The sequence below is a fragment of the Oreochromis niloticus genome, linkage group LG11 (genome assembly GCF_001858045.2).
Source record: "Oreochromis niloticus isolate F11D_XX linkage group LG11, O_niloticus_UMD_NMBU, whole genome shotgun sequence".
Taxonomy (NCBI): domain Eukaryota; kingdom Metazoa; phylum Chordata; class Actinopteri; order Cichliformes; family Cichlidae; genus Oreochromis; species Oreochromis niloticus.
Window position 1 is genome coordinate 14,702,708 of NC_031976.2, and position 25,004 is coordinate 14,727,711.

At 41.2% G+C, this 25,004-nt stretch overlaps 3 protein-coding genes across 7 annotated transcripts in view; 1 reads left to right on the forward strand and 2 right to left on the reverse strand.

Moving 5' to 3' along the window:
- Positions 1 to 639: 639 nt before the first annotated feature.
- On the reverse strand, positions 640 to 4,603 carry zgc:172323 (glial fibrillary acidic protein). Of its 2 annotated transcripts, none has more exons than XM_005472563.4 (11): positions 4,266 to 4,602; positions 3,961 to 4,120; positions 3,667 to 3,816; positions 3,159 to 3,278; positions 2,962 to 3,057; positions 2,736 to 2,870; positions 2,539 to 2,649; positions 2,349 to 2,459; positions 2,079 to 2,203; positions 1,120 to 1,983; positions 640 to 941 (listed from the first exon to the last, which is right to left on the reverse strand). In XM_005472563.4, the coding sequence occupies exons 1-11, from the start codon at positions 4,490 to 4,492 to the stop codon at positions 848 to 850; spliced, it is 2,193 nt and encodes a 730-aa protein (XP_005472620.1). In that variant the 5' UTR covers positions 4,493 to 4,602; the 3' UTR covers positions 640 to 847. The 2 variants fall into 2 exon arrangements, with proteins under 2 accessions (XP_005472620.1, XP_013131937.1); XM_013276483.3 differs by having other exon boundaries at positions 868 to 941; positions 1,114 to 1,983; positions 4,266 to 4,603.
- Positions 4,604 to 7,739: 3,136 nt separating this feature from the next.
- tstd3 (thiosulfate sulfurtransferase like domain containing 3) lies at positions 7,740 to 9,897 on the reverse strand. Its single transcript, XM_003453477.4, has 4 exons — positions 9,511 to 9,897; positions 9,259 to 9,420; positions 8,682 to 8,841; positions 7,740 to 8,290 (listed from the first exon to the last, which is right to left on the reverse strand). Exons 1-4 carry the CDS (start codon positions 9,647 to 9,649, stop codon positions 8,233 to 8,235), a joined length of 519 nt encoding a protein of 172 aa, XP_003453525.1. The 5' UTR covers positions 9,650 to 9,897; the 3' UTR covers positions 7,740 to 8,232.
- A 35-nt stretch (positions 9,898 to 9,932) lies between these two features.
- The window catches only part of usp45 (ubiquitin specific peptidase 45), a 35,109-nt gene continuing 20,037 nt past the window's right edge, over positions 9,933 to 25,004 (forward strand). Inside the window, exons 1-6 of one of the 4 annotated variants that reach the window (XM_019364526.2) lie at positions 9,933 to 10,072; positions 11,628 to 11,738; positions 11,941 to 12,110; positions 13,512 to 13,612; positions 14,804 to 14,904; positions 23,602 to 23,750. In XM_019364526.2, the coding sequence (XP_019220071.1) occupies positions 10,051 to 10,072; positions 11,628 to 11,738; positions 11,941 to 12,110; positions 13,512 to 13,612; positions 14,804 to 14,904; positions 23,602 to 23,750 (654 nt within the window). In that variant the 5' untranslated portion in view covers positions 9,933 to 10,050. Of the gene's footprint in view, positions 10,510 to 10,738; positions 11,030 to 11,627; positions 11,739 to 11,940; positions 12,111 to 13,511; positions 13,613 to 14,803; positions 14,905 to 23,601; positions 23,751 to 25,004 lie in introns of those variants that run through there. The other 3 variants (XM_019364527.2, XM_005472561.4, XM_005472562.4) reach the window with 3 other exon arrangements.

Genomic DNA, 25,004 nt, shown 5'->3' on the forward strand with positions numbered 1-25,004 from the left:
TTCCTAGCTTTCCTGAGATGTGCCAAATTATAATAATAATGGCACAGTAATGTTACTGCTGCCGTGACAGCACCGGAGCACCGGTTCTGCTCCTGTCTTTGTTGCGCTTTCTGTCTCAGGATTGGTGTGTTGCATGTCTTCACTCTCTGCCCCTGAGCAGGACACTGAGTGTGTTTGGCATCTGCTGGCCACATCCAATCTCTCCCGATCAGCAGCAGTGGGAAAAGGTGTGGAAATGGATGGAATGAGGACAGGAAACGGCTGTGTGCCGTCACTCTGCTGCAGGACCGCATTTGACTGACGGATTCCTCAGCCCTGCAGAAAGTGTCAGGGCAACCATCTCGACCCTCAGGTGACTCTGTCCCTCTCCCCCTCTCTTTCTCTGTTTTGCTGTTCCCTCATGACTTCCTTTTCCCTTTTTCACTCTGCATCATTTCAAGCCAAAGCCAGGATTCTAAGTAGCATTTCCCTGTGCTGAGCAAAACATGAGGTTTAACCAGCATTGAATTATTGCTGAATGACGTTCTCTATCCTCATATAAACTCCTCAAAAGGACACGAAATAAAAGAAGAACAAGGTAATTCAATGCTGATAGCTTTATTAGTGCATGTAGAAAAAAAAAGGGGGGGGGGGGGGGGGGGGGTGACAAAAGTTTAGAGAATATGTTGAGTTGTCTAGTGAGGCATAGTTAAAGCCCCTGATTTGAAGCAAAAGGGTCAGTCATGGTCTTCTTGTCTGGGGCAAAAGGGCAAAGGTCAGTGTCCAGACATGGGGCTTGGTCAGTGCAAAGCTCAGAGGGGCGTGGAGGTTTAAGGGTGAGAGGAGGTCACTTGGGAATTCGTGTTGCTCACTCGTTGTCAGAGTCATCGGCCGCTCCGGTGATGGTGTAGGTCTGTTCTTGGTGGTCCATTTCCAGCACATCATCCTCATTTTTGACTGTTCTGTAGAGGAAAAGAGAGACAAAGTGACTGAAACAAGCATGTTAAACCACACCCGACTCTGTCACAGACCAGGTTAAGTCATTGTTTCTTAATGAAGAATAGTGTTTGGTTGTACTTTCTGGGTGTGAGTGCTTGTCCTGTTTGAAAGAACTGCAAAAACACCTGATGATACCTTTACCTAATGAGCACCGTCCTCCTCTCCGTCAGCTCCACAGCCTGCTCTCCATAGGCCTCGATGTTCTTATCATGTCCATCTGAGCCATACGTAGTCCCGGTGCCACTAATACCACCCTTTCCTCCACCTGTCTTCCCCATGCCACTAGCAGCTGACAGAGCAACATCATCACTACCCACACCCCCACTTCCTCCACTGCCTCCAACTCCACCACCCATTCCACGGGCTATACTACCATCTTCACCTATTCCTCCAGCAAATCCACCACTCTTTCCTACAACTACACCACCATTTCCTCCACCAAACCCAGTGCCGGTTCCACCCATGCCACCTGAACCTCCAGTTTTACCACCTCCACCCATTCCAGTCCCACCTATACTGCTGTCATCCTTGCCTCCAGTACCGAATCCCAGGTTTCCTACACCTCCAGCGCCAGAACCACTTGTTCCTCCAGTGCCCATTGCTCTGCTGCCATTTCCTTTGCCCACAACCCCAGCATTAGCTCCAATACCTACACCTACAACCCCAGCTCCCAATCCATGACTACCAGTAAAGTCTGCCCCAGCTGATGTACCAGAAGGACCCTTTTTACCACTGGTACCCTCAGCACCCATTCTTCCACCTAAACCTCCAGTTCCTGGACCTGCTCCCATGCCTCCTGCATCCATGCCCCCACCCATTCCTACTCTGCCCCCAATGTCTCCACCACCACCACGTCCTATCAGTCCGCCACCCATTCCACCTGCACCTCCCATGCCTCCTCCACTGATGCTCATCCCGGCACCAATGGCGGTCATGCTACAGCTAGTAAGAGATAAGGTTTGCATCATGCCAGAAAGCCGCAGGTCCTCGCCCTCGATCAATTTTCTGCAGAGAAAAAAACCAAAAAATAACCAAATTTATTAATATTCACTCAAAGACGCAACCCTAAAATCATTTTCAGGTAGTTATTTTTCCCTTACCTGTAAGTTGTGATCTCAATCTCCAGAGCCATCTTGACATTCAGAAGCTCCTGGTACTCACGCAGGTGCAGCGCAATTTTCTCCTTGGTGGATTTCAGCTCGAGCTGCAGGGCCTCAATCCGAGCCTATCAGAAAATCAGGGTTATAAAATGAATGTGTCGTTGTAGTGGCTTTGTGTTTGCATGCATGAATGTGAGAGCATGTGTGTATTTATGACTGACTCTGGTGGGATCAGGTGTGCACCCTGGGACAACATGAGCCGACATTTACCTGCAGGTCTTCCAGTTCTTTTCTGTATTTCTCTTGTGTCTCACGGATCTTAGCTTCAAGAGCCTCGTTTCTGGTCCGCAGGGCATCCAAATCGCGTTCTTTACTTTGGATCTAGGGACAGTTTCAGCCCAGTTATAGGCACTCAATATTAAACAGTTCTTACATATTAATTTTCACTTGTAATACTCACATCTTTTTTGGCACCGGCTAGTTCCTCTCTAACACTTCGAACTTTATCAACATGCCTCGACGTCTTCTTGGTTAGATCTTCAAACTTATTTTTATACCACGAATCCATTTCCTAACGGTGGAGAATGATAACGTTACAGAAGACTTGACTGTGCGTTTTTCATCATCTGGAAGCGGTTTTGTATGCTATTTTTGTACCTGGAGATTTTTGGCTGCGATATCGTCATACTGGGTTTGAATTTGTTTCAAAGCAGCAGCCAAGTCGGGCAGAGTGAACGCACTCTGGGCTGAGACGTGAGCGGCGTAGATCTGTTTCATGAGTTCATCAATTTCCTAAACCAAAAAAAAAGAGAGGCCTTTAGGAATCATTAAAAATAAAAGGCAAACTTGGAATAGCTAATTCCTACATAAAGATGTCGCCCACCTGCTGATGGATTCGTTTAAGGAATTCAATTTCAACCTCTAGCTGCTCCAGCTTCTTCTCCAAGGCAATGCGGGAGGAGGTGGCTTTGTCCACATCCTGAAAAATAAACAGAAGTGTTATCATGTATGTCTGCCCCTGAGAAATAATGTGTAGGCGACGTTAACACCCAGGACAGTGGCTAATTTAATGTCACTCACTGGACGGAAGGCCTCGATGTCTAACTCGGCTTTCTTCCTCAGCTCCACTGCCTCCTCATATTTGACTTTGATTGCCTCTAGTTGAGCAGCTGCAGACTCTTTGGCCGCCAAGGAAATGTCCTGAAAACCAAGAAAGCATAAGTAACACGCCTGTCTGCTAGATTTGAAGGTGAACACAAGGGTGTGCGCAAAATCTAGCTGAGCCTTTTGCATTTTATATTTCAGCTTCATTCTTGTGTGTGTGCCTGCCAGCGCATTATCAAGTCATCTCATCTGTGCATAAAACACATCTGACAACAGCTGTAGTCCGTGACACCCAAACACGGTCAGGATCCCCCTCAAATTGCCTGCCAGAAATGAGCTTGTTACCAGGTAAAGAACCTTGAAACACCAAGTTGACGTCTTGTATCGTTGTTTGGGTGGATCTTCTACAGATCGGTGAGGTGTAAACTTAATGCCCTCTTGAAAGGAAGAGCAGAAGCAGGATCCTGGAGATTTCTCGTCTCACCCTCTGAACTCTCATTTGTTCAGCAATCTTCTTCAGCTCTTTCAGCTGTTCCTCGTAGAGCAGACGCAGACCCGTAGGCTTCTCAAACCGGTTCTGGTAGGCCTCAATCTCAGTTTCCAGTAGCTTGTTCTGCTGCTCGAGCGATCGCACCTGTAAGGACACGAAAACTCAGTCTAAACCACACACCACGAGATGAGAATTACTTCTGTGCAACATGTTTGAGTTCAGTGTGATATCTGCTTTTCGCTGCGCCTATTAAAAGAAGTAAAATAGAGTTGAAAAAGGGGGTTTCACCTTGTCGATGTATACGGCCAGTCTGTCGTTGAGGACGATCATCTCCTGTCTTTCGCTTGTGCGGGTGCTGAGGAATTGCTGGTTTTCAGCTGCAGCCACATCCAGGTCTATGGCACGCTCTCCGCTCGGCCCAACGCACACCATGGCCCCTGCGCTCACACTGAAATGACTGATACACGTTAACCTACAGCCCCAGGCACCAAAATATGTTCTTTAATGTGATTAAAATTACTCCTAAAGAGAGCCTGTAGAAGAAGAATTTACTTTCACGGCTTCGCCTGTAAAACAAAAATCCAACGGCTTACCCTGCTCCTACCATGCGAGACCTGCGTGCTGCAGACACGGTCCTTCGTCCCACTGAGTCCACACGCATGCTGCTGGCCCCGGCTCTAGAGGAGAAGCAGCCGGTGGAGGCACGACGGGCCTCTCTCCTGGTGGGGGATGGGCTCGACACCCTGATCTGGTAGGACGAGCTGCTGCTGTCCTCAAAGTGACGGCGGTAGGACGAGATCCTCTCTGGGCTGAAGCTCATGGCAGCGGTTTCTATGTGGCTTTGGTTCTGTGAAGGGAAATAGTCAGTGGTTTGCTGCACTTTACTGCTCCTGAACCTTCCTTTGTTGCACTCTCTGGTTGTCAGCACAGTCTGAGATTTTATACTCCCCACTGACAGTCATGCTCCTGCTCTGTTCAAAACAGCCCAGGTCATGAGCCGACGCATGCGGAATCTTGAACCTCCGTACTAAAGCAGGCTTGACCTGCCTCTCAGATATGTATCAGCAGCTTGTGAGAAGCAGAAATGGGCTGGGATCATGGCTGTGGGCACAAGTCTCTCAGACTCCTTATTTTATCCAAATCATAATGGGTTTTTGCCTGGGTTACAACACATCCACCACCTTAATGTCCGGCATCAGAGGACAAGCAGGGAGACAGGCAGGCAGGCAATGAGGCAGGGTCCAGTAAGTCATTGCAGCCAGTAGGTGCATCTCTGATGTGATGTGCTCTGATGGGACGAGGGACTTTAATTGAATGCTGAGCAGAAGCTAGAGGGTGACCTGATGAGGCTGTGGCTGCAGAGGAACAAAAGAGCGCTGGCAAGATTTTGACGTAAATTAGTACTTATTAGTCTGCTCTGTTTTCAACATATTAAAACTGGAGTATGCAGAAAAAAGAAAATGGAATTAACTGCTTCAGCGGGAAAATGAGGAAGCGGAAGAAAAGGAGGGGGGAGATTACAGTCTGGAGTTTACGGATGACATGGCACAGTGATAAAAGGGCATAAATGCCAGTCAGCCCTGTTCATGGTTTACATTGACACCTACAGAGTCACGTGGGCAGGGGTTAGACGATATTACAATGAGCTCAATTATAAAAAGAAGGTTCCACAGCTACATGGTAAACCACAAAAAAAATGCAAAATATGCATAAAGCCGATGTAGATTTAGTCCGCTTAGAACATTAAAATCCAACTTATGAGATGATTTATTTACAGTTCCATGTGAAAACTTGCCATGATGGATTAGGTGAGCATCTATTCCCTCCTACTGACCTCACATCTTGCAGCCGCATGGGACTTTTGGGAAGAGCCGGAATATTTCAGTCATGTGAATAGTCATCTCTCTAGTAAGCTGCTTGTTTCATGTTCCACCAACCGTTGTTCACTATGATGATGCTTTCTGTTACAGTATTTATAAGACCTCACTTCATTTACTAAGACCACAAACTCTTATACATAATTGTGTGGTATTGTGTGGTATTATAACTTTGCCTGATACTCATTTAAATATTTAATTATTACTTATTAAAATGGATGATAATATTGAACTAAAATGCTTTATTATTATCATTGTTATCATGATTATTATTATTATTATTATTATCATTGGTGTTAAATGACAAATACCTCTACCAGATAATTATATTATATTTAGAGGGTGGTGAAAGACGCCCTTGTGGCAGCAGAGAACGTTCAGCAAACTGATTGAATAAATGTATTATTTAATAATAAATTCAGTTAATAAATAAAGTTAAGACTACCTTAAGATACTCCTTTGCTAGATGGAGTATCTCAAGGTAGTGGTTTTCTGTATGGCATTATCAGTCCCTCTGACTTTTAGTCAAGCTTCAAATGTCAGATGGCCTTACATTTGACTCTACAGTACTTTGGCATACAGAGTTCATGGTCAACTGAGTGACTGTAAGGTGCCCAGGTCCTGTAGCTGCAAAACAAGCCCAAATCATCACCCCTCCACCACCGTGCTGGCAGCTGGTGTGAGGTGTTTGTGTTGATATGCTGTGTTTAGTTTTTACCAAATGTAGCACGGAGCATTACAGCCAAACATCTCCATGTTGGTGTTATCTGTTCAATGGACATTGTTCCAGGAATCTTGTGGTTTCTTCAGATGTAACTTTGTAAACCTAATCTTCCATGTTCTCTTTCTCCTGGCAACCACTGCAAGCAAGCCATACTGTTCCGTGTTTTTCTAACTGCACTGTCATGAACTTTAACATGCTAATTGAGCCTGTAGAGTCTGAGATGTTACCCTCGGGTTTTTTGCAGTTTTTGAGCGCAGTCTGACCTTGGGGGGAATTTGCTAGGATGTCCAGTCCTGGAAAGCTTGTGGTATTGAATGCTCCAAATCAGCAAACTGCCAAAACCTCTCTTTTGATGGAGATGTTCATACATGCTGATGATCATTTGATCAAGTGCATTGAATTCAAGTACCTCCCTGGTGCTTCCCCTTCGAACTCCTCGAAACAATATGGATGTAGATAGTTTTTCACAGAGCTATTAAGTCCTGTAAAAACTTTATTTTTTACAACGTTGTGTAGATATTATTCTGTCTTGAAGCTTTGCTGTAAATTAATGTAATTTTTCACAAATTCTTGACAAATTTACCAATGGAACTGCTCATACAATATATATGCATCAATATATGGTATTAAATGTTTGCATGTTCATAAAACTATTTTTTAATATATATTTCATAAATATTTTCTTATTTAAAAACTATCAGAGAGGTGAAACTCTTAATACAATCAAAGTTAAATATTTATATAGATACAGATATAAATCTCAAGTAAATATATTATTGCATCAGAAAAACTTCTGTTTCTCAAAAACTGTTTATTTTTATTTACAAGTCATTACTGTCATTACTGTCAACACCAAGCTCAAATATAAAAGAAACAAAAATCCCTGTAAAGTGCAGAGGTGATACAACAGTGTCAGGTATGTTTTAAAGCTATCATTTATGTCCCCCCCAAAAAACCCCAATAAACACTTCTAGATAATTTACTCACGCATCTGAAAAGTCACCTAGAGGCCAGTTTCCCTTCACTGACAATGATTACGCTGAATTTTAGGATAAACTAAAGTAATTTAAAACAATAGTCCAAATTAAACAAGACAGTGAGATTAACATTTGCTGATTCTGTAGGGACTTTCAGCTCAAGCTGTAAAAGAAGGAATAGCGAACAAGGTCCATGGCTGTGGTCAGCAAACTGTAGTGGAAACATTCTTCCCTGCTGAAAACAAACCCATTTATTATCACGGATGATGAACCTGTGGAGAGTTGGTGGCAAATTCATACAGGATATTAGACAAGGACCTTCAATGCAGTAAATCGTAGTACTTCCCCAGCAGCTGTCACCCCGGCAAGCCTCTCTATGCCTATTTATATCTGGAATTATTTAAATGAATGTCCTCTTAGGTCATCTACTAAACCTGCCCAACACTGCTCCTGAGTTACAAAAATAAAAATAATAATATACACACAGACTCAAGTTAAATATTAGTTTATTTAGCTTTAAATAGTAAATTTATAAATAAATGCATTAAATATTGGCAAAGTCTGCACTGCCTGTTGAGCAATTTAATATTTACAATATGTCAACAGGAAATAATAAAACAGTTCACATTATGGAGTGGAAGACTCATAACTCACAGTCATGCAGTTCTGTTGTTATTTGCATAGTTAATCTTTAGCACTTCAGAATATTCTTTGAGCTTTTTTTCAAAAAGCTGTAAAGGGTTTAGAAGGAGTGTAAGCCTGAGAGAAATTAAAAAGGGATTTCAAGTAATATTGTATGGCAGATGTGCATTTAAGCAAACTGGTTTCACTCTTTGAGATTTTAACATTGAAATGAGGAGTCATGAAGACTTTTTTGAACCCTTTACGAGGCTGCACCATCACTTCACATTCTAAACTCGAATAATTGCAAAAACACCTTCAAATAAATATATAAATATCTTTCCAGTTTCATGATCACTGATTATCTATGCTGCTCATGCTTCGCCCAGTCCTGCCATCCTCCAGAGTAATGCCGAACACTGAAACAAGACAAAAGAAAAAAAAAAGGTAAATATTTGCTTTGACGAAATCACAGACTTTTCATAATTTAAGACTTTCAAACAAAATCATGCATTTGTACGTGACTGTACTGTCACCAGACAATTACAGCGTTTTACTACTTCTCACATAGATATAGAAAATGTGATGTGTGACATGTGGCATCCATCCAAGGAGGAATAGCATTGTGCAACTACAAGGCAATAACCTCAACTATAGTAAATGCTGTCTCATGATAACTATAAAAGTCTAAGTTTAACCACAATACTGATAACTTTTCTCGTGACTGAAAATGGCCAACTTCAGTAAGAAACATAATGACAAGGTGGAAATCGGTGATGGTGACAGACATAAGCCAAGGACACATCTCACTCTTTGTATCCCAGTGTGATGGCCGTGTTCAGCGCAGTCTTGCTCCTCATTCCCGCCAAGCAAGTAAACACAACGTTATCTGTCTGGTGGGGCAATTCACCACCATACTTTTCTTTGAAGTCTTCTGGACCCAGCTGGAGGGCAGTGTTCACTTGTGCCACTGTAAAGTCAAAAAACACAAAGGTTAAGGAAGTATGATGGGTTTGGTGCTCTGGAGAACAGTTGGTTGAAAGCATTGTAGTAATATTTTAGAATAATGCCCCCCTTCATACCATATAATATGAAGTGGGCCATATTACTTGCGTTTTACTCCATTTAGTATTGTAAGTAAAATTGAGCACATTTCAAACCTAATTAAACTTGCCATTATAAAGCACAGGGGACAAAGCACACCTTCAGATGTTTGTTTGATGAACAATACAAAAACTTTGTGTGAGTTTGGTTCATTTTGGACATTTATGAATTGTTATTTACCTCCAACCCACACAAACTGCAGTATACTACATTAGTATACAAGTCTACAGCCCTGGCAGCCCAGCCGGACAACAGTGTTGCAGGTAGAGAGCGCAGTACTCACGGGGGACGTTAATGGAGCCGGGGATGAAGCCGTATTCTCGGAGCTCCCAGGGCTCTCGCACATCTATAACTACCGCTTTCCGCCCAACCAGGAGCTCCTTCAGCTGCTCATAACTCACGACTGTGCTCGCTGGCGTTGAACTGAATGTGCGGAACAGCAACTCTGCGTTTAAAAACAAGACAGACAATATACTTAATGCAATATATGAGCGCCTTCCAAATATGACAGTGAGTCGCTAATGTTAAACCTCACTTTTGTAACCGGGGCGAGTGCTGACACTGCTGGACGCAGAGCCTTGTCCTCCCGGGACGCAAGCTTCAAACTGGACGGTATTATTCCATAAGAGCCGCGGGACAACACCGGCAAGTCTCCAACAACTTCTCAAGGCCATGTGTGATTATCAAAGCCAGATACCTCACTCTAAATTATCACTGCTCTCCAACACAAACCCTCACTTATGCGGTATCTGCGTGGGACAACTAATAAAAGTCACAATGCCGACAATTATCTGCGCTTGCGCAGACGTACGGCTATCCTAATGGGCCAAAATTCTTTCCCCACAAATGCCTTATTCAAACAAGTAATCTGTCAAACTATTTATCAACACAAATTAGCATCATGTCCTCTAATTAGATCAAACAGGTGCATCAAGTCAAAACAAAAAAACATTATTCATGTTTCATTCGCCGCTGTTGTGCCACCGCCATGGGAAACTGGGAAACCCGTAAAGATGGGAATCAAGCTTTTATTTACTTCTAGTTAAAAAAAAAAAAAAAAAGTAATAATAATCACATGTATTGTCCTCGTGGTACTGGTATGTCGTTTTCTTTCCCCTCTCCAACACAAAAAACTAAACTGCGCTCGTAACAGTTTAGTTTAGTTATCTGATTCTTAACTCTTCACCGGTGAGATTTTCCCACTGAACTTGAATGCAGCATTGGGCCAACCTGAGCTGCCGTAGTGCGTCACATGTAACTAGTGCTGCCTGTAAATGCTAACGAAAGCTTGACACATGTTTTAAAAGTCAAGGGTGGAAACAAAAAGATATTGAGATAACTGTTGACGGTATTGTGCGTTTTTTCTTTGAATAGCCATAATGTCTGCGTGTAATTTTGGATGAAACACACCAGTTCAGTTTTTATTCTGCCAAGCTAATGTAGCTGGCCTTTTTTTGCAAGCCAGGAAGAGCTGACATCTCAGTGTTGGCTTCATATTAGCTGACAAAGTCAACATAGGAGCTAACTTTAAGAGGTGAGTTAATATATATTCCATTTTCGCTAAATCTAGTATGAAAAAGATAAATTAATTTTGAAAATTTCCTTAATAAATGGGTTAGGAGCCTCTTATTCTCACCCAAACCGGGCTGCCGGGGTTGTTAAGGCCTCTTAATCATGGTGTTGTCCATTAATAGAGTTATCGGTCGTAAAAACTCTCATTTTCTCCTACTGCCTTTATTTAGCAGTGACATATCATGTAGCCGTAGGTATTGTCACCGTTCGCTTCCAGATTTCCTGCAGTTTAGAAAAGCTTTAGGTCAGTAGCATGTTAGGCGAAGGGTGTAAAAATTCGTTCAAAAGGAGTCCACCAGGAAAATCAGCTTAAACCTACAAGCTGTGGAAAGTTTTTGATTGGTTAAATCAGTCACCTGACTTTAATCGTCCTGAACACACCAGCTTGAGAGTAGCGTCAAACACACCAACCTATAACAGCCAAACCACCTATTGCATTTACCGTTTAATTATTTAAATAATCTTCAGGAGAGGCTATTCTGGTATGGCAAAAAACTGAATTGTTGTTGTTGTTGTTGTTGTTGTTGTTGTTGTCGTTTCTTTTAGTTTTTTCTAGTGCTGTTGTTTTGAAAGTGGATTTCTTTGAGTCAGAGCCCAGCAAGGAGGAGTGGGCTTGGGCTTTTGAATGAAGGAGGGAGGGAAAAAACAATTGCTTTAATGAAAAGTAGTTTACTGAATATATATAAAATATGAGAAAGCAAGAGTGTAATTGTGCAAACATAATTAGTTATTCTATCCTAATATAATTTTTTTCATGATTGTTGGAAGCAAAGTAGTGCTTGACGCTGCAATGTATGCATAGCTATGTGAATGTAAACACATGCTGTCATAAAGTTTTGAATTGGCACATTTCTGTAGGACTGTGCTGTAGTACAATGACAGCACAATAAATGTGTGTGTGCATTTAACAGTGCCTGATTTAGACTGTAGGGTTTGTTTGTTTGTTTTTTATTTTCAACAGTACCATTCTGTTGTGAAGAAAATGATAATAGCAGTTGGGTAGTACGTGGATAAACAAAATTATGGGTGGGTGTCCTAAATGTGTAAAACTAAACCAGTGTTGTCCCTTCTTGCTTTCAGTGCTCCAGATGCGGCTGAAGGACCCCTTCTCCTTGAAAGCCGCCGACATGACTAAGCGGACTAATAAACCAAGAAAACCTCGAGATGAGGAATCATCAGATGAAGTCAGCGGTAAGTCACTGTAACAGTACATGGCACCTGTTACAGTTAAGGCTATAAATTTTGACTTGGTAGAGTCCTATAGACTATTCCTGGGTATTTTTTGTCAGTGTTGAAAAGTCTGTAACATTTCATTCATTATTCTTATGGGATCAGTGCTATTCATCTTCAATTAAAAGGATCCTTGCTTACAAGACACCTTGTCTGTTAACAGGACTGACTTGCCAGCATGTGAGTAGAGCAGTGGACTTGAACTCAGTAAAGAAATCAGTCCTCTCGAGTGTGTGGTCGGTATGCTCAGAGTGCCTAAAGGAAAGGACAATGATTGATGGCGAGCCAGCAGCCTCTCAGGACATTCTGGTGTGCCTAAAGTGTGGTTTTCAGGTAAGTTTTTTTTAAAAATAGTAAATAAAGCAAAATGTGATGTAGAAGAGTGTAAACTAAATTGAAATAAACAACAGAGTAAGAACGTCATTATCATATTCAAGTTTCTTTAATTCTTAGTTGTGTATGAACTTGACTGTTTCTTTACTTTCATGTATACGCTCACTGGACACTTTATTAAACGTGCCTTAATAGTGCCGGGTTGGACCACATTTTGCCTCTAGAACTGCCAGAATTCTCCACAGTATAGGTTCAACAAGGTGCTGGAAACATTACTTGGAAACTTTAGTCGTTGTTGATTTGATAGTATCATACAGTTGCTGCTTGCATGTCAAAAATGCTAATTTTACATTCTGCCCTGCTCTGTTGCATCGAGATCTGGTAGTTGTGGAGGCCATTTGAAAACAATAAACTCATTTTCATACTCAACAAACCAATTTAAAAAAAAAATTATTTATTTACTTTTTTGTTGTTATTCAGTTTTGGTGAGCCCGTGTAAATTGTGGCATCATTTTTCTGCAGACACAGTCTTCTGCTGCTGTAACTCAGCTGCTTCGAGGTTTGACGTGTTCTATGTTCAGAGATGCTCTTCTGCATTCCTTTGTTGTAACAAGTGGTTATTTGAGTTACTGTTGCCTTGGCTTTGTAGGGAAAATCACAGATCAGCAGTTTCTAAAATACTCAGCCCATCTACCACCAACAGCCAAGCTATGCCCAAAGTCACTTATTCAACGTTCTTCTTCTTTCTGATGCTCAGTTAAAGCTTCACCAGTTTTTATTGACCATGTCTACATGCCTGAATGTACTAAGTTGCCATGTAATTTGCTTAAAAGATATTTGCATTAATGAACAGTTGAACAGGTGTACCTATTGAAGTGTTTGGTGAGTGTATTTTTCAGCAGCATCGGTGACTAAGACATTTTGTATCAATGTGACCAGAATTCATGATTTACGAATAACCAAGTTATGACATAGGTGGTTAAAAAGAAGAAAATACAGTTCTGTTTTTTTAAATTCTTCAATTACAAGGTACTAAACTATCAACAGTCCTTTATAAGAACAAAATGCCCCTCCTCATGAGGTTGAAGGCATTTTTGAGGCTTAAAATGTGGTTTTAGTTTCAGGGTTACAGTTAGCCTAAACCTAACCATAACCTAAGGGTTGGGGTTAGGCATTCAATTTTGATGGTTAGGGTTAGGGTATGCGGCTAGTGAAAGCATTAAGAAAATGTCCATAATGAAGTGGTTAGGCCTGTTGGAACTTTCAAGAAATAAGGAAGTCTAAACCTGACCCTGAATAAAGATTTTCACCCTACTGTGCTCTTGAAGATTTGTTGTACCTTAAATGTTGTGAGCCCAGAGTGTATTTTATGGTTGCCAACAAAGATTTCTGTTTTTACAGGGCTGTAACCAGTCAGGGATCCAGCATGTTGTGAAGCATCAACAGGCTTTCCACCCAGAGTCACACTGCATCACCATCAGTTTGAGCACATGGAAGGCCTGGTGAGAAACCCAGGAAGTTAATTGTGAACTGTCATGAAAAGAAGCCAAGGCTGCACACAATGGTGCCCTGTTTGTCACCTTACGATGGCATGTGTCAGAATGCTGCCAGCATGTGAGCTCAAATAGAAAACAACAGGCACCTGCAGTCTTTTTGATCCTGCCTACCACAATTCTAAGACCAGTTTGTTTATTTGTAAATTATTTTACATCATTTTAGGCTGAGAAATAATAAAATAAAATTTGTTTTCCTCCATTATAATTGGGGATGGGAATCGAAAACCAGTTCCCAGTAGTCAAATTCCTTGGAATCATTAGTCTGCCTGCTTATCAATCCTGCTCATCAGTTCTTGAGCAGGATTTCAGTTTGTGTGTTGGAGGAGAAAAAAAGTGTCACAGTTTACAGCATGGATATGGACATTACTTTTATTTTTATTGCATAAAAGGATGAGAGCACAATAATGACGTGGAGACTGCTCCAAGACAGAAACAACTGCATTATACTGTTAACACAACTTTGGCTCTTTACAAACACTTGCACAGACACTGTGCTAAGCTAGACGGGATGTTAAAGCTGAGTAAATGCTGACCCCAGAACAGCACCGTGATAATGTAAGCCGTTATTTGTGGTGAAGCCGCTGCTTAAATTCAACAGGTAACAGAGCCTGAACGGTCAGGCTGCAGCCTCCATGTCTACCTGTTCATGTTTCTACAGTAAAATCACTGTGACGATCATTTTAAAGTCTCTGTGCTGGTTTTCATCTTTGATTTGTGCTCATACATCAATACTAAGAGAAAGATCACGTGTGTTCTCATTAGGATAGGGATTTGTGCTGGTTTGTGGGGCTGTAGCCTGTAGGTTTATGTAGTTAAATGGTAATTATGAGACGTTGTGTTTCAGATCATTTTACAGAGTAACATGAACGTAACTTAATAAGTAGTTTAATAAACGCCTTTTTCCTGGGTTTAATTAAGTAGAAGAACACTTTAAGAAAGGTGTTCTGTGTAATATGTGCAATAATAATTTTTTTGAGTAATGACCCCAACACTGATTAATTTTGATCAATTCCCATCCCTAATTATGATTTCTAAACTGCTTTCTACTCTAGCCAAGTAATTCTGATGTTAAATACTGTCTTATTAGTTTCTAAAGTAAAATGAACCCGGTCTTATTAACCTCTCTCTTTGTGACAGGTGTTTTGAATGCAGTGAAGAGCTCTCGACTCATTGCAACAAGAAGGCTTTGGCTCAGAGCCTGGACTTTTTACAAAAGCACTCTGTCAAGGCAACATCAGGTAAGGTGTTTTCTGGCCATCCACTGTTGTCAAATTAAGCCTCAGTTAGACAAAACATAAATGCTTACTGCAGTTTCAGCAGGGCCAAATTACAGTTTAGCTCAAGATTTATCATTCCTTTAAACTGGTGATCCTTTCTTTAGTTTAATACATCTCATGTTACATAATTTGCTTAATATTCTGCTCAGTCTATGTTTTGTGTCTGTGAGTAGAAGGCAATAGCACAATAACAGTATACGAGCCATTTAGTGGCTGCGTTCTGGCCAGATCCACAAATAAGCCGGGCTCCTATCAGAAAAGTTATTCTTCTAAGTGAAGGGCTGACATTCCAGCAGTTGACTGCAGTACACCTGCTCCCCCTGGTGGCAATGGTCATGTGAAGTTTGACCTACTGTTCTTCATGTACAGACACCCCACACTATTGAAGTGGGTTAAGTGGCTATTTTTTGATGTTTTGTTTTGTTTCGCTTTTCTATGCTGCTAAGTGCTTGAAGAACATTCTTTCTACCCTTCTGTCGGTCTAAAATTTAATTACAGCAGCAAAATTGTCATTAAAAGCAATAAAACTTAGTAGAAGTACTAAGAACTAGACATAGAAAAGAGTTGGATTTTAGTTGCAGTATTTTCAGCATTACTTACTACCTTCAGACTTTTCCTTTTCCCCTCACTCGGACCACCTGAGCCCCCCACCCCACACCAAGTCAGTCATCCATATAGACATCAACTCGCATTCTCTATACTTACATGTACCTACGCCTTCAGTTCAGTTTGTATCTCTTGCTTTGTGCTGGCGTGCTGAAAGACCTCCTAGCAGACTGTAGTTGATCAGGGTGGTGGGCATCATCACTTTCAGTCTCTCAGGCCGTCTCTGCATCGCCCTCTGCATGCTGCCCAGTGGCCAGTGGCCAGAGGCCAGCCGCTGAGGCCCAGGCAAGCTGGTCCCAATCTAAGCCATGGCTGTGGAAGTTGCAAGATTGATTCTGTAGCTATCTCTCCCCTCACTCCCTCCCTTGCCCCCACCTTGCACATTGCATGACTGCACATATTTGTGGAATTAAGCGCTTGAGTGCTGCTTCCCCGGCTGGGTTCCCTGAAGAACAAGCGCAGCTGCGCAGGGTTCAGCCCTATGATCTGTCGTTCTTTGTCTTTCCATCGCTATCCGTTTCTGTCCCTAGCTTCCTCTGTTAAGTTGCTGTATGTCTCACCACCTCTGGGCCTGTGTGCTGCACTAGTGGGAGCCAGGGTCCTCAACAAGTCTGAGCAACTGGATCCTAACAGCTGGAGCGCGTTAACTCTCAGTGGACATGCACACACATTCACAGATACACATAACGCCGAATGTTAAAAATAACTTTCAAGTCAAGCAGATACCCTATTTTCTTCCAGCTCATACTATACACTTGGCCTCTACAAAGGGCTTTAAGTTTCAGTAATACACTTAGCTGAATTCTCACTGGCACAAGGTGTTCTTTGCAGCACAGAGCACAAGCTCTTCCTGGCACAATAAATCTGAATATCTTTTCTCCTCTAAGTACATTACATACCTGAAAAATTCAGATTCTTTGAAGTGTTTTAAAAGTGTCTACATAGTGCGTGTTACACACATAGACTCTAAAAGAAATGTACAGCGAATTCATAAATTAGACATGTGGTGGGTTGACAAATTTACATAGGTATACACGTTTGATTTTGGGTTGTTCATTTTTAAAGACTGTAGGTGAGCAGTGTTGTGTGTTTTGTTTTATATATTTTTTTGTGCACAGTGCCAGGCCACAGTCCGTTGTTGGTGGGGATTGATCTGCCGAGCTGGACTGTAGCTACCAACAGCTTTCATGCAGCTTTACTTCTTTAAATTATGTGTCACCTTTTTGTCACCTTTCTTGCCACTTGATTGTTCCACACCGGTCGGCCAAATGGGTATAGAAGCGGACAGCCATTGTTGCAGCAAAATAGATGGTCGTTGCTTGTTGAGGAGCTTGTGAAATTGCATTTCAGTGGAGGCCAGGGTTTCTCAAGAAGCTGCTGTTGTACTCTGTTTTTTTTTTTCTTCTTTCCTATAGACCCTAAGCACAAAAGAGCCCCAGCAAGGATTTTTTTCCAAATCTATAATAATTTTGTACAACAACAGCTTCGGGAAGAAAGAAAGTCGATTAACTGTGGTCTCTCACCATCAAGGCCTTCAGCTCAAGTGCCAGAGTCCCGGTAAAAAAGCGAATTGACCTCAGGGAGGCTAGATTGCAGCATGTAACACAGCTGGGGAGTCTTTGTGGAGCAAATTAAAATGTTGGTTGTGAATAGACGTCGGAGCTTGTTTCTCATTGGAATCTGTTAATTGTTTCTTGTTTTATATTGGCGATTGTGATCGAGTCATTCTTTGCATTATAATTCTAAGAAAATCTGAATGTTAATATACAGTAACACTGGACTGCATGTGTGTATTAATGTATTCAAGCAATTTTCTTTAAATATCTTTGAAAATGATTTAGGGTTGCTTTACGAATGTTTTCTTTATTTTAACATACCCAAATCAACATAAACATTCTTGTATTAAACATTAGTGTTAACATTAATTAAAGCCCACCTCGTGCACATGAACTTGCACCAGTAAAGCCTTATCCACATATAATGTGCTTCATTGGTTGTGTTATTGCTGTGTTGTTGACAGCTTGCTATAGTCGACATTCCTAAGTTTTGGATGTGAAGGTAACCTTGTTGTGTGTTTCCAGAAACATTCTAAATGAAGGACTTTGACCTGATGTCTGATTGCGATATCCTTCCCTCTCATAGGTTGTTGCTTCGGTCACTCTCCCAAAAAGCGCCAGACCAGTTCACACAGTTTTAGTTGATATCCGGTCACGTTGCCCTGTGTGTACGCCCAACATTTTCTGCATTCCCAATAGGAGGCATGCAGTAAAAAACTGTACAGACTGCAGCAACACTACTATTAACCTGAATACAGTGCACAGTCGTGTCAGACAATTGCAGCTGCACAACTTATATTTGTGTTCTGCCTTTGTTTCTTTTCCTATCCTTTGTTTCTTTTCCTATTCTAAGAACTTTCATGTTCTCATATCTGCCAACACAGACACGCACCCCTAGGAGAGAGTCAGCACATCAAAGCTGCATTAAGTGGCTGACTCTGAATGTTGCTGGATCAGGAATAACATGGATTTATCTCTCATTTCCCTTTTATAATTTAGGGTTTTTTTTTCTCCAACTCAGAATTCTCAAAGGCCAAAACAGTTTTGTTTGCAAAAAGTTTATTGCTGTGTGGTGTTGGTCACACTCACATTAAATCCTTTTCTAAATAGGTTGCTGTCATGGTGGGAAATTTATCACATGTTTATATGAGGAATATTTACATATTGTTTGCACCAGGGCTGTTTGTCTCTGTTGTGCTCAGAATTGCATTTCTAGCCTCCAGTTTTGAGACCTTGGCTTAAACACTGAAGTCAGAGATATTCTGTAGTTGGATTACGGCACTTTTATTCACCTGATTTCCTCGCCCTGGTTGTTAATTTTGTAAGCCATAATTCTTAGTTTACTGTCAGTTTAGCTTTGCCGAGTCAGTAGCCAGTAAGATGCTTGTCCCCTGGTGGTGCTTTCATGGAGGTAATCAAGAGTGCTTCTGTCTTTATTCCCACCACCGCACATGAAAGTAGGCCAGATAGTGGGTAGTAAAATCTGTGTGCTTAAATGTGTGTGTGTGTCTGTAAGTAACATGGCACTGGGTTCTCTTGGCCTCAGATGGCAAGGAAACAGGCTTTTCATGCCCTGCAGTCACAACAAATTAGCGAATTAATAAGACATTTGGTGTTGCCTGGCCTTCCTCTTGACTGGCTGCTCTGCATGAAGTGAGCCGGCCTTGGCCCTCTGCACTGCTACGCTGTAAGTGAACATGGATGACGCCCACTGGCCTTTGCATTTGACAGTCTCCCAGCCCAACTGTGAACCGCATTAAGAAGGCAGAGTAAAGGCCTTTTGAAAATAGACTTTTGCAGACTCCTGTGTTTTGTCTTGATGATATCAGTATAAATTTACATTAAGTTTCTCTTAGATATAAAAAAAAATGTCTTTGTGATGCGCTGCTGCTAAAAATAAAGTTGAAAATATTAATTTTTTACAAAACTGGATATGTTTTGTTTTGTGAGCTTGAATTTTAGTCTGGTGTTGCTTCAACTTGATAATGTAGAACGTGGGTTAGGGTATGTAAGGCAGTTGGGTTTTTTTTTCTCTTTCTCTTTTGCAAGTACTTTTAGTGATATTCCCTGCCAAAGTAAGCATGTTTCTTTGTATTTCCGTTGTGTGAAAAAGAGCAGGGAGTACAGGAGGTGTTGGTGTACATGCATGCATGTGGGCGAGCTCGAGCACCGCGATGCTTTCCTCTGCCCTGGGGAAAGGCTCCACAGTGTCACTGCTGCCCATACTCGGTGGCTGAGCAAGGAGGGCCAGGTGGTGGTGCCGAGTGCAGCACAGTCAAGCGTGGATGCAGCTCATGCTGACATTTGCCTGCGCTGACTGCTGCGGGGAGAGGAAAAATCTGCTTTTCCATATGCTTGTGCTCGTCGCAACCCTTTCCTCCACCCTCTACTCCCCCCACACTGCCCTCTTCTGCCCATCGCTCCCCCAACCCCTCCTCCGCCTCCAGTCTCAGCCAGATGGCTCCCTGAACATTGTTTACCTTGGGTGACGGTCCCAGATGCAGTGTGTGTCCATCGGCATCCCCATTCCATCCATTTCATTCCCTCATTCCTCTGCTTCTCTCTTAGCTCAAGTGCAGGTCTCGGCTCTCGCACTCAAGTTGCACTTTGTTGATTTTTGTGTCTGTCAAATACCACAACAAGTAGACATGCTCATTTACACACTCTTACTCCCACTCAACTATCTCTTCTGCTCAATTGTCCATACTTGCGTAAATCTCTCTTTTCACACCTTCTCAGTCTCACACCAAAACTCCAAAAATACACAGATTTTTTTTTCTTTTTTTTCCCCTTCGATCAGGCCGTGGCCTTTCCTCATCCCCACTTGTTTTCCATGCATTGTATGTGATGACATATGGGAGCTCCCTTATGGCTTCATATTGAAATTGAAAATAGGCCTCCAGATGTTGCCAGCACAGAGAGCCAGATGCATTTAGCACCACTGGGTGGAGTGTCTCAGCAGCATGTTGTCCCGACAAGCTGAACCTCGCCCCTGCCTTCTTGATCCCAAAACTAGAGGACAAGCTTAAATACGCTTGCTTCATTTCTCATCAGCGCCAAATATTTTCTGTTAAAGCAATATAATTTAAGGCAGCAGCATTGGTGCAGGCAAGAAAATACAATGGAAAAAAGAAACTATGCACTGTGCATTGTGAGAGAGTTGTTGTGGTATTTCTTCTCAAATCTATCTAAAAGAAAAGCTGACCTTTTCTTTAGACACTGTTTAGTGGAATTTGATTTAGTATAAAATGCAAATTTTTAAAGCCACAAATAAAAGTCCAAGGCTCACATTCCACCGACTGTGACCAGGACAGTCGTATTAATGCCCTTGGCCTTGGGGAGGGAAAGCTTGCTTGGTAGCGGCCAAGAGTGGGCTTACCTATCGCTGTAGGTTGAATAGCTTTTTCAGTAAACGTGCACAAAGAGTGATTCTATAAATTCAATATGTGCAAATGCAGGGCCATTTTGTTTTCAGGTAGAGAATGGCAAGAGCAAAGGTGCAGGTTCTTATAAAGGTTTACTGTTGTATTAAATTTCTCGGTTTGGACATAAGCAGGTTCAGGCTAGTGACCTCGCTGCTAGCCTGCTCTCTTGACTCGCTTATATGTATAAAGTGTTCATGGACCAAACTCTCTTTGTGTTTCTTGGCAATTATTTGATTTCTCAACAGCCTTTGGACCTGAAAGTGCTTCCATCAGTCCCTGCAAGAATTTGCCATTTTGTAATGAAATGTCTTATTATCAGCTCAGAAGAGAGGTTATATTTTCTATGCAGTAGGAAACTCATTGAATTTTTTTTTTTTTACGTCAACTGTTATAACTGCTGTTCAGCAATATTTTTTAAATAAGATTAAAATGACATGAAAATCCTTTGACTCTGAATTTTTTTGAATACTACAATAACAAACTATTTAATTTTTTTTTTTTAAATCATGCTGGTGTATTCACAAATTCTTTACACTGAGGACTGACTACTATTAAAAAGAATTCAATTCTCAATGTTAATATGGATGCCATTCAGAGCGCAATGCAAATGGCATATGTCAAATGTCCTGTACTGCATCAAAAAATATATTTTAGCTTTTTACAAACCCAATTTGAAAGATTGCTGCAGTCTTGGTCATAACAGGGATTGTCCCTGTTGACTTCTATCACTTGTGCCTTACTCTGGTGGGGTGGGGGGAGAATCATGTAACATTTTTTAAAATCTCTGTAAGATGATCTGCCTCACTATAGCGTACTGGGCAAAAGACTTGGGCCACTATTTCTATATATACTATACTATTTTTACTATTTTTCTAGAAAAATGGGAAATGGTTGTTGCGATTTATTTAAACATGTGCAAACATAAAGGAAAGTACAGGATACAAGTCAAAAACTGGGTTTGTACAATTCTAACAAGCCCGTGTGCTCATTATTTTTAAGAAGCTCTCCAACACAATCCTCTGAAATGTAGCATTAAACCATGACAGAGCCTCCAGCATGCTTATAAGATGGCTGTAGACATTGTGGTACCTCTTTCCTGACCTCCTCTGTAAATACTGACAAGATTTTGCCTAATAATTTCACATATTGATTCATCACTCCATCAGAACTGTTGCCACTGATTTTCAGTCCAATTCTTGTATAATTTTGCCTACCTAAGCCTTTTCTCCCTGTTTCCGTTCCTTAAGAATGGCTAACTGCCAGCAACGCTTCCAGTGAGACCATTTCTGATGAGGCTTTAGTGAACAGTAGATGGATGAACTGAAGGGTCAGATGCATCATATTTCTTTTTGAGCTATGATGACTTCTTAGGTGCATAGATATGTTTTACCAAGTTTTCAGCTAATAGCTCTTTGGTAATCACCTTGCTGGTGCAAAAAGTTTCTTTATATACCTGTTAAAACTGTGATTCTGACTTTCATAGATTCTACTGAAGAAAAGGAAACAAATTGTTTATTGCGACAGGCTGCTATTACAGTTAACTGTTATGTATGGATACAACACTGGTTCATCCTTAATTTAGGTGCATTTGAATTCTATTCTATTCTATTCTATTCTATTTTGTTTTTAAAGTGGATTAACAAAGAAATAAACAAAAACAAAAAAACATTCCTCTAAAAAATGAGTGAAAAAAGAGCCAATGTCCAAAGAAAAACTTTGCAAGAGTTTCAAAAAGCCTGGAGAACTATTGCTCAAGGCCAATTTAAAAGATTACAAGAAAGTCTGGCTGCTGGGAAGCAAAATATAAAGAAATGAACGGTGGCTCAATGTTTTTGCCCAGTACGGTTTAAGGCAGAAAATCAGATCCTGTTAATGAAAATCCCAAAGTACTAGGACTAAATAGAAAAAAATATGATTAACATCAAGTTTCCAGATCATTGGAGAAATTTAAAGAAAAGCTTTCTCCTGACATATAAACAAATAGATAAATCTTTCAAAATATTCATAAATTAATTTGACAAATTAAATGCACTCTGACTGAAATATCTTCTCATTCTTCACTGCAAACAGGTAATGTTAATTAAAGAGTAGTACATTTTTGAGTTGCTTGTGTGTCTCATTCCTGGCTTGGTTATTGTTTAGCATTTAAAATAGTTTATTTTCTTCTTTAATACCAAACAGAACACATTCATTGTTTCTCATTTCAGTATTCAGCTGTGTACAGTGATCGTTTTAGGGAGTTGATAATGGCTACTTTGGTATCCTCATTACTGCTGGTTCACTGTGTAGACCTCTTTCTGTGCCTGAGGCTGATAAATTAAAAAAGCCAATCTGTAGAGGATTATGGTGTGTTCCCACATAGGCGTTTGTTTCCGAACAACAGCTGTGTTTTACCTGAAGAAGCTGCAACTGTCACTTATTTGTGTTTATTTATTCATGATTTTTACCATGATAAACTCCAAAGGTAAGATGTCATGTTAAAAACAATAAGTTAACTAGTGAAGAAGACTAGCACGTGTCAGTAACGTGTTATTGTTGACCCATCATGGTGTTAGCTATATTGCTAGCTGCTGGCACGCCATCAACCCACACTGCTCCAACACTAACTCTAGTCTGTCCCCAGCAAGCTGTATGCCACTGTTAGATTCTGACCATCTGTGTCTTACTTTCTGTGGAAGGTTAGTTTTCATTGGTGATCAGGAGTAACAGCTGGCTCTGGAGAGCCATCTCTCCAACCCCAGCCCCCACTGCTCCACCACTAACCAGCGGAAACTTCTACAGCTGTCATCTGCTTTCCCAAATGACCCAGCTCTCCTTCCAGCTGCCATCCCAATACCCTACTCCCAGTCCCAGTTTTGTTGCAAGGCAAAGTCTTCTTCTTTTTTTTGGCCAGTATTCCAGAACAATGGAAATTTGTTCAAGACCCCCACCTCACTTGCTGCATCTTGACTTCAGTCTTGTTATGAAAAATAATATTAAGGTTTAATTCAAAACCATGTGCACATTATAATACTGTCATTTAACTCTAACTTATAGCCTTTTACTGTACCTCTTTGTTTTATGTGTTCCAGCAGTATCACCCAAGATCATAAAACTCAGAGAAGAACCACCAGATTATGCTGACCCGCCAAAAGGCAAGAGCTCAGTCAGCAGTGCTTTGGTCCCTGTTAAGGGAATCAATAACCTTGGCAACACCTGCTTCTTCAATGCTGTTATGCAGGTTTGTATTGCTATTCTGTTTCTGTTACTTGTCCTTGATGATTTTTTTTTTTTTAACTTGAATCTTACTCTTTTTATAATATTGGGTCAGAACTCAAGAACTGAGAAACTGTTGCCATTAACAGAACACTAAAATATTCAGAAGCATTGTTTTTGACATACAGCTCCCAATGAAAGTGACAACAGTGGCATCCTTTAAAAAGAAAGAAACCATAGATGGTAAATGTGCATGAACTCCTGGACATCTGTGGAAGACAGGAGTGGTGGATGATCGTAGTATCCTTTCTATGGTAAAGAAGAACTGCTTGTGAACATGCAGCCATATGAAGAACACTGTGCAGGAGGGAAAAAATACAGAGGTTTCACCACAAGATGCAAACAAGTGATATGTGACCTGAAGCATACTATCATCTGAAAGACAATAAAACTCATATTAACTATATTGTCAGCTCGCTTTCAACAGTGTTGACTGGTTGGTGTTTGCAACTCAAAGATAAGTTAAAACATATTCTGAAAGCAATCGAGACGTTTTTGAAGGTAATGAAGTGAACTACTGCAATGGCCAAGTCTATCACTTACTTGCAATACTGGTAAACTGCCGAAAGCCAGAAAGACCCTCAAACAACTAAAGACCACTACAGCATAAAGGCCTGGAAAAGCATCACAAAGTAGGAAGCTCCTCCTTTACGGAGGTCCACGGATTCTAAAGATCAGGGAGTCATTGCTTTCAAAGGATACTCAACGTATTTAAAATGGACATTTTATTTTGGACCTTACATTGGAGACCTTGAAAATGGATGACTCTGGACAAAAAATAGTTGTAATTCCTCTGTGGTTAATGTGATATTGGCATTCAAAGCCAAGATTATGTAATTTGTATCACTGTCCAAATATTTCCAGACTTTACTGTACACAACTGGCACTCGGTTGGTGCAGAGCATGTTCACAGCACAGCACAGCACAGCAATAGAGCCCTCCTCAGTTTTTCCCTGGTCATGTCATGGTGACTGCAAACTGACATGCCTCTTCAACAATGAAGCTGTTTTTTTTTCCGCCATTTTGTTAATCACCCTCAGGGTCTCCCTTGTTGATTGAAATTCGAGTGAGCGCACTTTACATGCTTTTCCCTCCCTCTCCCTGTCTGTTTGTATTGTCTCCTTGAAAATTGCAATCTTTCTGGTGAAAACACATAATTGTCAGAGGATGAGCTGTGTCTGTGTTCACAATGCCAGCTCCATTGTGTGTTTTCCATAGC

Excerpts from the sequence above, each read along its gene's own strand:
- zgc:172323 (XM_005472563.4), bottom strand. The coding sequence starts at position 4,492 with ATGAGCTTCAGCCCAGAGAGGATCTCGTCCTACCGCCGTCACTTTGAG. Across the intron at positions 2,650-2,735 it reads TCGCAGCCAAAAATCTCCAG|GAAATGGATTCGTGGTATAA; the intron begins GTACAAAAATAG and ends CTCCACCGTTAG. Across the intron at positions 2,204-2,348 it reads AAGAACTGGAAGACCTGCAG|GCTCGGATTGAGGCCCTGCA; the intron begins GTAAATGTCGGC and ends ATTTTCTGATAG.
- tstd3 (XM_003453477.4), bottom strand. The coding sequence starts at position 9,649 with ATGGCCTTGAGAAGTTGTTGGAGACTTGCCGGTGTTGTCCCGCGGCTC. Across the intron at positions 9,421-9,510 it reads CACTCGCCCCGGTTACAAAA|AGTTGCTGTTCCGCACATTC; the intron begins GTGAGGTTTAAC and ends TTTTAAACGCAG. Across the intron at positions 8,842-9,258 it reads CGGCTCCATTAACGTCCCCC|TGGCACAAGTGAACACTGCC; the intron begins GTGAGTACTGCG and ends TTGACTTTACAG.